General features: G+C 39.6%; 1 protein-coding gene across 1 annotated transcript in view; it reads left to right on the forward strand.

Annotated features, from left to right (window-relative positions):
* The window catches only part of PPM1D (protein phosphatase, Mg2+/Mn2+ dependent, 1D), a 48,323-nt gene that overhangs the window by 23,560 nt on the left and 11,392 nt on the right, over nucleotides 1–13,371 (forward strand). Inside the window, exons 3-4 of the mRNA XM_006832355.1 lie at nucleotides 1,202–1,326; nucleotides 9,709–9,899. Coding sequence (XP_006832418.1) covers nucleotides 1,202–1,326; nucleotides 9,709–9,899 — 316 coding nt within the window. The remainder of the gene's footprint in view (nucleotides 1–1,201; nucleotides 1,327–9,708; nucleotides 9,900–13,371) is intronic.

The following is a 13,371-nucleotide window of genomic DNA, read 5'->3' on the forward strand; positions in this document are numbered from 1 at the left end:
CTGAACTATTCAATTCTACAATGTTCAGACTTCCTTAATCCAGATATATTGAAGAAAACGCACACTTTTTATTTGGTTTTAACTGTGTTCTTACTCTGTAATTCCCGTGTGTACAGCTCAACAGTTGGTCTATTTCCCAAAGTTTAGTTTCAAGGTTTTAATTACAGAAATACCTAAATTCATAAATGTTTTTATTGTGTTATTTCCTGTTGTCTACAGCCACCATTCAAATAAAAAATATTAAAACTGTTACTGTGCACTCCCTCAACTGAAACCCTCAAAACAAGATATTTGCTTAGTTACTCTTTAATCTCTCTCCACTTAAGCTATTCTTCCTTTCACATTTAAGAAATGTATATTACTTATGAAGTGCTCTTGCTTTCTTCTTTGACTTGATATCCACTCCGCTCCCACCCCATTATTTCCATTCTATTATGTGTTGTTGTTATTGCAGTTAGGAGCCATAGAGTCAGTACCGACCCATAGCAACCTTATGCACAGCAGAACGAAACACTGCCCAATCCTGGGCCAACCTCACTACTGTTGCCACGCTTGAGTCCATCGATGCTGCCACTTGGCCAATCCATCTCACTGGGGGTCTTCCTCTTTTTCTCTGACCCTCCACCTTACCAAACATGATATCCTTCTCCAGTGACTGCTCCCTCCAGACAATATGTCTGAAGTATGAGAGACGAAGTTTGGCCATCTTGACCTCCAAAGAGCACTCTGGCTGCACTTCTTCCAAAATGGATCTGTTGGTTCTTCTGACAGCCCATGGCACTTTCAAAATTCTCCTCCAACACCATAACTCAAAAGCATCAATTTTACAGTCTTTCTTATTCACTGTCCAGCTTTCACATGCATATGAGATTATTGAAAATACCATGGCTTGGGTCAAGCGCACCTTAGTCCTCAAGCTGACATCTTTGCTCTTCAACACTTTAAAAAGGCCTTGGGCAGCAGATTTGTGCTGCCTATTATGTGTGCCTACAGTAATCTTCACATTCTCCCCTTCTTATTTATTCTATTTTGTCTTTATTTTCTGAACAGAAATTCTGTGTTATGCATCTTTGTATCTGAAGTCAATAAATCATTATCTTGTCATAATATATTCTTATATTATTTATCACATTGAACTGGCTTAGTTGTTATGTTTTAATCACTTCAGGTATTTATATGAGCTCTTTTGTTTATTTTTTAGTGTGATGAACAAGTCTGGAGTGAATCGTGTAGTCTGGAAACGACCTCGGCTGACTCACAATGGACCTGTACGAAGGAGCACAGTTATTGACCAGATTCCTTTTCTGGCAGTAGCAAGAGCACTTGGTAAGAAGGACTTCATGTTTGGTGAAGACAGTAGATTTATGGCAGTGCTGTTGTTAAGTGCTGTTGAGTCAATTCCAACTCACAGCGACCCTGTATAGGGTTTCCAAAAAGCAGCTGGTAAACTTGAACCGCCAACCAGGAGGTTCAAACCAATCTTGCAGTCCAGCACATTAACCCACAGCGTCACACCAAGACAATGGAAGATGATAAATTGAGAGAACAGACGGATAATCACATCCTTAGGTGGTTAGAAATAAGATGATGTAGTAGTCCGTGTACTAAAACCTTCCTGGGAGGAAGGGGAAGTTTTGGGTGTCATTGCCAGTTGCTCTTAGATCATGAGTCATGTTTCATGTTCAATGTTTTGATAATTCTCAGGGAGTTCTGGTGTGGCGCGCACTGTAGGATAAGCACTGAGCTGCTAAGTATATATATGATATGGTTGGCGCCTTAAACCCACCAGCTGCTCTTCAGAAAGGGTCGCTATGAATCAGAACTGGCTTTATGGCACTTAACAACATGCAGCATTCATACTTAGGGAAATATATGTATGTCTCGTCATGATGTTACCCATGACAGTGTTTTTTAAGGTCCTTCCCTATTTCAGCCTGTCATTATTTCTTCTAAGAGTGTACTTTGCTGGCAAAGTTAATTGTCTATGACAAAGTAAAAAAGATATTTTCTAGCCAACCCGGTTTTGGAAGGAAGACTAGAAAATTTAGCTATAAAAACATCTTAACCTTTGCTGAACTAGATCAGAATAGTTTTTCTAAAGAAAATTTCTCTTAAAAAACTAATTTATATCTTGGGGACTGACTTTGTTGTCGTTCGGTGCCCTCGAGTGGGTACCAGCTCACAGCGACCCAATGCACCACAGAACGAAACACTGCCCGGTCCTGCGCCAACCTCACAATCATTGCTACATTTGAGCCCATTTCTGCTACCACTGTGCCAATCCATCTCATTGGGGGTCTACCTTTTTTTCTCTGACCTTCCATTTTACCAAATACGATATTCATCTCCAGGTACTGGTCCCTTCTAATAATATGTCTGAAGTATGTGAAACGAAGTCAGGCCATCCTGGCTTTCAGGGAGCACTCTGGCTCACTGACTTCAATATATACCAGTCAATACGTTAGGCTGTGGACATATAATTCACATATGCTCTTTGTCCTCGTGGAGCAGGATTGTGTAGTTGGAAAACAGACAATAAAGAAGTAAATTTATGAAGAAAATAAATTGCAGGTTAGGAAATGCTTTGAAAGAAATAAACAGGGTGCTGTGATAAGCAATAATTTAGAAGGGAAAAAAGTGTTTTAGATAATAGTGTGATGGAAATGATTCTCTTAGTAGGTACTATTTTAGTTGGGTTTTAAAGGTTAAGAAGGAGCTAGTTGTTTGAAGATGCTATGGAAGAAAACTCCAGATATGTATCCTGCAGTGGGAAAGAGTGTGGCATGTGAGGCCAATATAATTACAGTTGGTGAGCTCAATGGCAGCATTGGGCCGTGGGCAGCATTGAAGGCCATTAAGTTAAGGAGTATGTAATGTACTGCTTGTTCCTCTATGATGATTAAATGAATATAGTCTCAGTCTTCGTGAAGCCTGTCATCCTTTTTGTGTGAAGGGTGATAGATAATAAACAAATAAGACAATCATTCTAAAAGGTGTCATAAAGGAATGAAGCCAAGTGATATGTGAGTGGTTGGTGTGCTAGTGGCTGGGAAGGGCTCCTTTAGAGAGAAGGACCAGGGAACCTTCTTTAAGGTGTGCTACTGTAATGATACCTGAAGGAGGCAAAGGGGTCAAAGATTGTAGTAGTCAAAGCAGAGCTATACATAGCATGTGCAAAAAAGCCTCTAGGCAGTTAGTGGACTTTTACTTTTGGGGGAATGGGGATAAGGGGTTATTCAACATACATTCTTATGTAACATCCCAATTTCTTTTAGGGACCTTCTCTCCTACATTGTTTTATTTTAGATATTCCTAATATAAAACATTTTATAATACATATAAAGAAGTAGATATATGCCCCAAGGTCAGCCAGTCAGAGTCTCTTTATCTCCAGACTTTGAATAAGGACACCTGGTGGTGCAGTGGGTTAAGTGTTGGGCTACAGATAGCAAGGTCAGCAGTTTTTCTGTGGGGGAAAATGAGGCCATCTTCTTCCATAAAGACCGGACAGTCTTAAAAACCCGAAGTTACAGCTCTCCTGGCCTTTAGGGTCACTGAGAGTCAAAATTGACTTGATGGCAGTAGGTGGATGAGTAAGAACAAAAAATAAAATCTAACAACTGGATGGAATTCATCTTAGTGTCAGTGGGCTCCTGAGGCAGGATACTGTGATACAGTGGGGTTTTCCTGACGAGTTGCTCCAAACTGTTCTGTTACCATGTGTAGCTCTTATCATTTCTTGCCTCTTGTGTGAACTATTTGATTTTCTTCCAAGTTGAATTCTTAGCCTGAATTAACCTGAGGTGCCTATTGTTAACAAGCAGAGGACCCTAACACCAGCAGGAAAGGACTTAGTGTCTTTGAGAAGCAGGAGTTAAGCCAGAGTGAGAGAGGAGAGCTAGAGATACTAGGGGCTTCAAAAAGTTCATGGGAAAATTCAATTTTCTTTGCAGTCCATTTCCCCATGAACTTTTTAAAGTCCCTTCAAGGACCACATAGCCCAAACTAAGAATTTGGTGAAGAAGCCATGAGGGCTGATTGGCAGAAAGTAAATTTTAAAAAGACCTTGGTGCCACGGTAAGGAATTTGATTTTGATTTTAAACATTATTGGGAAGGGATTAACAAGTTTTAGAGGAAGTGCTTGGTAACCGTTAAAGATGCTGGATGCAAAATGCCTCGATTCCATTTCCAGTGCTGCTGCTTCGCAACCTTGGTACATACATTATTTCAACTTTCGTGACATGTTTGTTTTTCATATATGAAATGGGCATAAGAGTAATGAGTGCTGATGTGGAGCCCTAGAATAAGCACTATACTTCAAGGTCGGTTGAACCACAGGTTGGCAGTTCAAACTCACCAGCCACTCCTTGGAAACCCTATACAGGGTCACTCTGAGTTGGAACCAGTTCGACGGCACTTAACAACACAATAATAAAACCTCATAGTTTTATATTGAATGATTTAATATGTGTAAAGTGCTTAGAGTAATGCTTGACACATGGTAAGTGGCCTGTAAATATTGGCGGTTATTATTACTGTTAATTATTAAAGTAGGGCAGTGACATGATACAGCTTATGTGTTTAAAGGATCATTTTGGATGTTATATGGATAAGATTATAGGGGAATAAAAATGGAGGCAGGATCAAATATATGTAAAGATGTTCAATGTCATTAGTCATCTGTGAGATGTCAATCAAGCCTATTTCCCTTGCTCGAGGATGACTAAGGACTCCAGGTGTGGCACTGTAGGATCAGCACTGGACTGTGACCCGCAAAGTCGATAGTTCAAACCCACTAGCTACTCATTGGAAATCCTTTACAGGGTCGCTATGAGTCGGAACCGACTTGACAACACTTAATTACAACAGGACGACTAAAGAAGAGCCTTGGTGGCTCAGTGTTTGAACGGTGGGCTGTTTGAACCCACCAACTACTCTGCAGGAGAAAGATGTAGCAGTCGGTTGGCTTCCATAAAGATTACAGCCTTGGAGACCCCAGGGAGTGGTTCCATTTTGTCCTAAGGTCATGGTCACTAGGAATTGGAATCAGCTCGACTTCAATGGGAGGGTTGCTAAGATGTAAATATATAAAATACAACAAAATAACAAATGTGGAGCAGTTGGAACACTTATTATTGGTAGGAATGTGTGGGAACAGTGTGGTAATTTCTAGAAAATAAAAATAAAAATAGAACTACCATATGACCCAGCAATTCTCCTTTTGGAATATTCCCCCAAAGACTTGAAAACAGAGACTAAGATGCTTATATACCAATGATCTTTGCAGTACTTTTCACAATAGCCAGAAGGTGGCAGCACCCCAAATGTGGTAACTTGGTGCAATGGAGTACTATTCAGCCGGTAAGAGAAGTGAAGTCTTGATACATGCTACAGTTTGGATGGAGCTTGAAGACATTATGTTGAGTAAAATAAGCCAGTCACAAAAGGACACATACTATATGACCTCACTTACATAAAAAACAAAAAAAAGAACAGATAAATGTATGGAGACCAAAGTTTATTAGTGGTTACCAGGAGCCGAGAGGGCAGGGGAAAGGAAGGGTTAATGGTGTTGACAAAATCACATTGATTAAGGTAAGGTTGCATAGCTGATTAATTCTTGTCAATAAGTTGTACACATGTAAAGAACTGCATGATAGTTTTATAACAGAATAAGGACACACACACACAAAATGTAGCCTCTGAAACTGCTTACATATAACCAGACAACTCTTGAGATTTGGTGTGGAGGTTTAGGGTCATGGTTTTCATAGGACATACCAGTTAATAGGCCTAATAGTGTGTTTAGTGCTTCTGTTCTACCTCCTACTTCTTTGTGTAGTGCCTGGTGTCCTAAAGCTTATAAGCAACTATCCAAGACACAACAGCTGGCCTCTATATGCCTGGAACAACGAAGTAGGAAAGTCAGGGTAAGAGTAAAAGGAGGAAATGGGATGTCTAGCTGTTTGATTCCATGAACAACTGCCTCCTGGATGGTGCCTGGTTACCACTGAGCATTTGGATTAAAGACTTCTGTAGAAGAATCCTGATCAAAATAGGGTAGATGAGGAACAGAATTTCAGATTCTCACAGACTCCAGATTTCTGGAGTTATAGAAACGGGATGAATCCCTGAAACTATTGCTTTGAGGTAATCTTAACATTACACCAAAAAATATCCTGTGAAGCATTCTTAAAATGAAGCCACAGTTTAGCTTAACTAGTCAAGAATGTCTGTCTTGAGCACTGTGCTCTTTGAAAATCAATCTGGGATCAAATAACATTAGCTCGAAAGATTAGATAGGAGACTTAGGAAGCAGTGGGTATATGTGAGTGGGGGAGGAGCAACTCTGAAAAGGAGGCTAGAATGTTTGCACATCTTGTTGAATGTCATCATTGTCACTGAATTGTCCATGAGAAATTGTTGCACTGGTGTATGTTCTGCTGTGTGTATTCTCTACAACAACAACAAACTTATTTTTAAATGGAGGCAGGGATATAACTTAGGGGCTTCTTGCTGTATTCTAAGCACTTAACATAATTTTTTTGTAAAACTAGAAGGCTGTTGCTCAAGATTACATTACCTAGGCCATTTATTCATAGTATAAGGGGATACAATTGATCTTCCAGCTGTTAGCAAGGAAAAGTAGGAGAGAAGGTGATAGTCAAGCGTTTAGATTTAAGATACAGGGGAAATTTGAAATATACTACTGCTATTTGTAACATTAGCGTCTAAATTCCTAGGGCTGCCAAAGCAAAATACCACAGAGTGGATGACTTTAAGGAACAGAAATGTATTGTTTTACAGTTCTGGAGGCTAGAAATCTGAATTCACGGCATTGGCAGGGCTGTGTTCTGTCTCTTTCAGCTTTTGCTGGATCTTGATGTTCCTTGGCATTCCTTGGATTGTAGATGGATTCTTACATGACGTTCTCCCTCTGTCTGTCTGCTTTCCTCTCATTTTCTAAAACAACACTCGTAAGGGATTAGGATTAGGATCTACTACACTCTGGAATTCTGGTTTGAACTGCAAAGTCAGTTTGAACTGTAAGATCAGTGGTTCGAGCTCACCAGTTGCTCCTTGGAAACCCTATACAGGGTTGCTATGGGTCAGAACCAACTTGACAGCACTTTCTGGTAAAGAGAAAATTCCTTATCCAAATTGGCACCTTTAAAGGCTGATGATGATTGGGATAATTACTCCAGTACCAATGTAGCAGAGGTGCCGTCTAGTGGCTGCCTGCTGGAATTGCATGTGAGTCTTGCATACCATCTATTCATTGACTGTACAATTATTGAATGCAATCAATATGTACTGTTCTGTACCAAGCACAAGGCCTTTTCCCTCATGGAGCTTACAGTCTAGTAAAGAGGTCACCAAATTATCACAAAAAGAACTGAAAAACTTAATGCTTCAGTGCTTGTATTATGTTCTAATGAGAACTTAAAATCGAAGCATTTTGTCTAGCCAGAGAGGTTAGAGAAGTGATGCTTGAGCTGATAGCTGAAAAATTGCTAGTACTTAAAAGAGAGACAAAGTGTGTTCTGGGCATAGGAAGAGCATTTGTGACAAGTTCTGTGCTAGGAAGAAGCCTGGTAAAAATAAGTTGCTGTGGCTGCGTACTAGAAATGTGTACAGGAGCCAGGGGTAAGAGGCAGCGAATCCAACGAGAAAATAGCAGTCTTACAAGCTGTGATCAAAAGATGTCTTGGTGTTGTTTATATGTGTTGGGTGGAGTGGGAGAATATATTACTAGAATTGCGTTTTAAAAAGATGATTTTTGTTCTAGTGGCTTAGTGCTGTAGAGTTGGTTCTGACTCATAGTGACCTTGTGTAGGGTTTCCGAGGCTGTAAATCTTCACATGAGCAGAAAGCCTCATCTTTCTCCCTCGGAGTACTGGTAGATTCAAACTACTGATCTTATGGTTTGCAACCCAACTCATAACCTACTAGGCTACCAGGGCTCCTTTAAGAGTGGATTAGAGGAGATCAAAGGTAGTTGTCAGTAGTTTAGGAGGCTATGCGATAGTACTCTTGGTGCCAGCCGGTAGTAACTCGGACTAGGTGAGATGAGGGGATGGAAGCAAGTGCCTAAAGATAATAAGTTCAATTTAGACATTCTGTTTGAATTGCCTTTAAACTATTTAAATGGAAGCGTTGAGTAGATTGTTGACTACATGTCTAGAGCATGACACATATATTTGAGTCATACCTTTGTTTAAAAGGTAATTGGAGCCGTGGGAATGGATGGAATTACCTAAGCAAGAAGAACCTTTAATTTTTTTTTTTTTTTTACTATGACCTACAATACAGTTTGCATTGTGATTCAGAACACACATAAAGGCATCTTTATGCATGCTCAAAAGTTTCAACAACAATACATTATCTGTATCAGTCAAGATCCAGTGTGGATTCAATCAGGACTGAGGAATCACGTGGTGATTTGACCAGAGAAAGGTTGACACAAAGAACTAACGACTATAATGAAATGACCTAATGAGGGGTAAAGAGAATTGTAAAGATAGAAGAGGAGCTGCCGAGAGGCAGAACCTCTAAGGAAGGGACAAATGTGAAGGAGCGCTTTCACCCTACACTGCTCTTTGTTTAATGTGTTGCCGTTCCTTAACAACTGTGGGCATGGTACGGATCGGGCAGTGTTTCCTTCTGTGGTGCATAAGGTCCCTATGAATCAGAACTGACTTGACAACAACAGTCTTACATTTGGTTTACTTTTGTAAATGGAATATTTTTGAAAAATACATTTTGTTTCTTTTATATGTTGACTTTTATATGTTGGGTTTGGGTATAGCAACCTTGCTACACTTTCTTATCGTAATAATTTCTATGTATATAGCTAATGTGGAAATCAAAGTATCTACGTTTATGAGTTTATATTCTTTCTGATTCATACATTTTTCATTTTTATTATTTTCCTGTACTTAGAAGGGCCTCCAGGATAGTACTGGAAGAGAAGTGATGTAGCAGGCAGAGTTTTTATTCCTTATTTAAAAAGGAAATGCTTTTAACATTTTATTTTTAAGCAAGCATCTTATGTAAGATGGAAATTTTTACATCAAATTGAGGCAATTCCCTTTTATTTCTAGTTTGTTGGGAAGTCTTAAAATTTTTTCCATATGAAGGCAGTTTTATAACTACTTCATAGTCCATGGTTAGTTTTTATGTCTTTTTGTCTACATTGACTGTAGGATTTAGAAAGGGGCCACAAAAGTAAACCAATGTATAGGGTTTGTTTGGTGAATGAATCCTCATTACACTCTCTGGATGGCTGGACATATATAAGGCATGGGACTGTACTCCTTAGTTCTGTAGCCTAGACAGAGCATATAACATGTCAGCGCACACATGTGGCATTCCATCTCCTTCAAGGAAGAATTTCAAATTTCTTTGAATTCCAGAGGGAGCATGCTTCTTGAAGCCCACTCCCTGGATGCACTTGTGAATGTTGAAGGTGCACTTTCTGGCCACCACTTCCTCTCACCACTGTTCTTTGCAGGAGCCATTGTTCCTGGACCAGGTTGGAAAGGAAAAGTACAAAAGATTTGCTAGGAAGTTTTTCTCATGAATAGATTTTGAATGTTATTAAATGCTTTTCTGCACTATTATGATGAACATACAGGTTTATTCCTTTAATCTGTTGATGTGCTATTGGAAATAATACTTCTTGCTTCCTCTGCTTCCTATCCTAGGTGATTTGTGGAGCTATGATTTCTTCAGTGGTGAGTTTGTTGTGTCACCTGAACCAGACACAAGTGTCCACCATCTTGACCCCCAGAAGCACAAATATATTATCTTGGGTAGTGATGGACTTTGGAATATGATTCCCCCTCAAGATGCCATTTCAATGTGCCAAGACCAAGAGGAGAAAAAATGCTTAATGGTGAGAAGTGCCTCAATAATTTGTTACTGCTGTCTAGACTTTGCTCTGGTACTTTTGTCTCAGGGGTCTTGAACATGAACTAGAAATGATCCCCTTGCATAGATTTTGCAGGTCTCTTGCTGTAGAAGTAGGAAAAATATAGACTTTATAGCTCCTGATCACTAGGGAAAGGTGACAGGGAATAAATTAAGGAAACTAGATGACAAAACACACAACCAATGACATGTGCATGTATGAACAGTTCATGTATAAAACGCTAATCCTTTTTTTAAAATTGAGATGTAATTCATGTAATATACAATTCACCCTTTTAAAGTGTACCATATTCAGTGATTCTTAGCATATTCATAGAGTTATGCAACCATCACTGCTAATTTCAGAACATGTCATAACCCCTCCTCCAAACCCACGCCCATTACCAGTCACTTGCTGCTCACCTCTTTGTAGCCCCTGGAAACCACTAACGTATTTTTCTGTTCCTAGTGTGGCACTGTAGCATCAGTACTGGACTGTGAACCACAAGGGTGGCAGCTCAAACCCACCAGCTACACCTCAGAGACCCTATACAGGGCAGCACTTAGCAACAACAGTGTACCTTGCCTATTCTAGACATTTCATATAAATGGGGCACATACTATGCGCCCTTTGTGTCTGACTTCTTGATGTGCTATTGGCACTTTGACAAAGTGCCATCCACATTGTAGCATGTATCAGCACTGTTTTCCTCTTTATAGTATTTAGTATTTCATTGTATGAACGTATTATAATTTGTCCATTACTCATGGATAGACATTTGATTTGTTTTCATTTTTTGGCTATTGAGAGTGATGCTGTTGAAGATTTGTGCACAAATGTTTGTGGACTTATGTTTTGAGTTCTCTAGATATAATCCCATCAAGGTACATAATGTCATCAAGCTAGCTCTCTTCACCTCTTTTTTTATCAGTTGCCTGTCTAGAAAGAGCAGTGAGAAAATGCACTTTGTTACTTCCTGACTCAGTTTGACAGTTGTCTTCCTTTTCATTTTGTGTTCACTGTTGCCTCATTACCATAACCTTACCCTCTCAGAATAGAGCAAGAATCTACAAAGAAGGAGAACCTGGATGTTACAGAATGGCCTTGAAACTGAGAAAAGAGAATTCTGGTAGTCAGGAATGTCAGTGCTACAAGAAGTAGAGGCAGATGGATAAGATCAGGGAATTGGCTTTTCCCATTAGGATCTTTTTATTAAAAGTGACCTTCTAGAACGAAGCAATTCCTAAGAAGTGGCAAAGGCATAAAGCAGATTGTAAGTAGTGATGAACGAGTTCTTTGTGATCCTAGATGGAGTGGGTATTAAATACTTTTTAAGAAGACAAGGGAGTGTGCCAAATAGTGAGGGATTTGAAAAGGGTTTTGTGGTGAAGAGAAAGCTTGGCAGTGCAAGAGAAATAAAGAATATTGATAACGTGAAGCTCCAGAGACTTGAAAATGACTGAAATCAGAGACACAAGGAGACAGGTGATCCTTGAAATAGATGGTCTTTCTCTAAGATGGGAGAAATGGCAAAGCTGTATTTTGAGATGAAAAGGAGGCAATTTGAAGCTCTTTCATTAGGTATTAGGCACATGGATACAAAGGTTAAGTAGAATGTGATCCTTGCTTAGTGTTTACTACATTATTGCAAACAGAACATATGAACAGCAATCCCACTAGCTTGGGAGTTCTATAAAAGTAACAATCACATCTCAAAGAAAGATTAAATTTAAAGAGACTATTTTGTCTGTTGAAGTTGGAATTGTTTAGTGCACTGAAACAAGAAAGAGGTATTTTCGAAGTATGAAGGAGACAAAAGTCATTTGTAGTGGACTAAGGAGAACTTGGAATCCTGGTGTGGTGCTGTGGGTTAATGCGCTGGACAGCAAAGTTGGTTTGAACCACAAGGTCGGTAGTTCAAGCTCACCAGTAGCTTCTCGGAAACCCTATACAGGCTCGCTATGGGTTGGAACTGACTCAGTGGCACTTAACAACAACAGGGAGAACTTATTCATATGTAACATAATGTTTTGGGAATGAATATTGAGGGAAGCATCCACAATACATTATTAGAAAAATGTTATGAAAACAAAGGGAGAAGATAGGAAACTTTGGAAGATAACATAAAGAAGTTCCATGGAGGAGAGTGCTATTTGAGCAAGTCTTAAAGGTGGGGCTGAATTTACCAGATGATGGTGGTGGTGGTTATGTGCCGTGGAGTTGGTTCTGACTCATAGCAATCCAGTACAGGGTTTCTGAGGCTGTAAATCTTTACAGGAGCAGAAAGCCTCATCTTTCTCCCACGGAACAGCTGGTAGTTTCGAACTGCTGACTTTGAGGTCACAACCTGATTCGTAACCACTATGGATAGATATATCAGAATACATGAAGGGAGGAGAGAGAAGCTTTCCAGTCAAAGGAAATATAATGTATAAGGTCAAGAACACCTTCTTGATAAATATCACATACTCAGATTTCATGAGTAAATAGTGGGTGGGAGGATAGGATGCCTTGGAAGTGATTGTTGTTGTTAAGTGCCGTCAAGTTGATTCCGACCCATAGCGACCCTGTGTAGGGTTTCCAAGGAGCAGCTGGTGAGCGATAGATGAGGCAAAAGGTTTTGCATGGTCTGTTAGGAAGTTAAGGCTTCATCATCAGACAGTGGAGAGTCATCGAAAAGCTGCATTTTAGGAGACAGTCATTGCAATGTGGAAGAGAAGATAGAAGATACATATTAATGGATTTGAAGAAACCTATTTATTGGAAGCTATAGGAAAAAAAAAAAAAAGCACCCATTTTGCTTTTAACAAAATTAAATTCTTGTAAAAAAAACACAATTTAATTGTTGCAAGGTTGGCACTGAAAGGGAATGGGTGCTAACAGTGACGGATGACGGATCCCCAGGGAAGGAGAATTTGGATAAGTGGAGGGAGTCAGAGTTAGAAGACCCATTACCGCACTTTACACATTAATGTTCTTATTGCTGATGTTTCTGATGCGGTTTTGTTAGGTTTTCTCTCTAATTGTTATTGTTGTTAAGTGCCATCAAGTCGATTCCGACTCATAGCAACCCGGTATAGGGTTTTAGAGGAGCAGAGGGTGGGTTTGAACCACCAGCCTTATGGTCTGCAGTACAATGTTTATCCTGCGGCATAACACCAGGAGACTCTCTAGACGCTGCTGCTATGTTTCAAATGGGCAATTTTGCAACCTTGATCTAAGGCAGTGCTAGTTAAAAAAGAAAAAGAATACTAAGTAGGTGGGTGGTAGAATTAGCAGAAGTTAGGTTTATAAGGAGGAGGGGAAAGCTTACACTCAAACTTCTGACTGAGTGATTGGTAGACCAATTATCAAGAAACAAGACACGTTTTTTTGGAAGCGTGGACAGTTAGTTCAGATGTAAGCATGACAGTGGTTGAAGGTATCTATCATTGATCCAAGTAGCGTTGTTGTTGTT

Source organism: Chrysochloris asiatica, unplaced genomic scaffold (genome assembly GCF_000296735.1).
Source record: "Chrysochloris asiatica unplaced genomic scaffold, ChrAsi1.0 scaffold00007, whole genome shotgun sequence".
NCBI lineage: Eukaryota > Metazoa > Chordata > Mammalia > Afrosoricida > Chrysochloridae > Chrysochloris > Chrysochloris asiatica.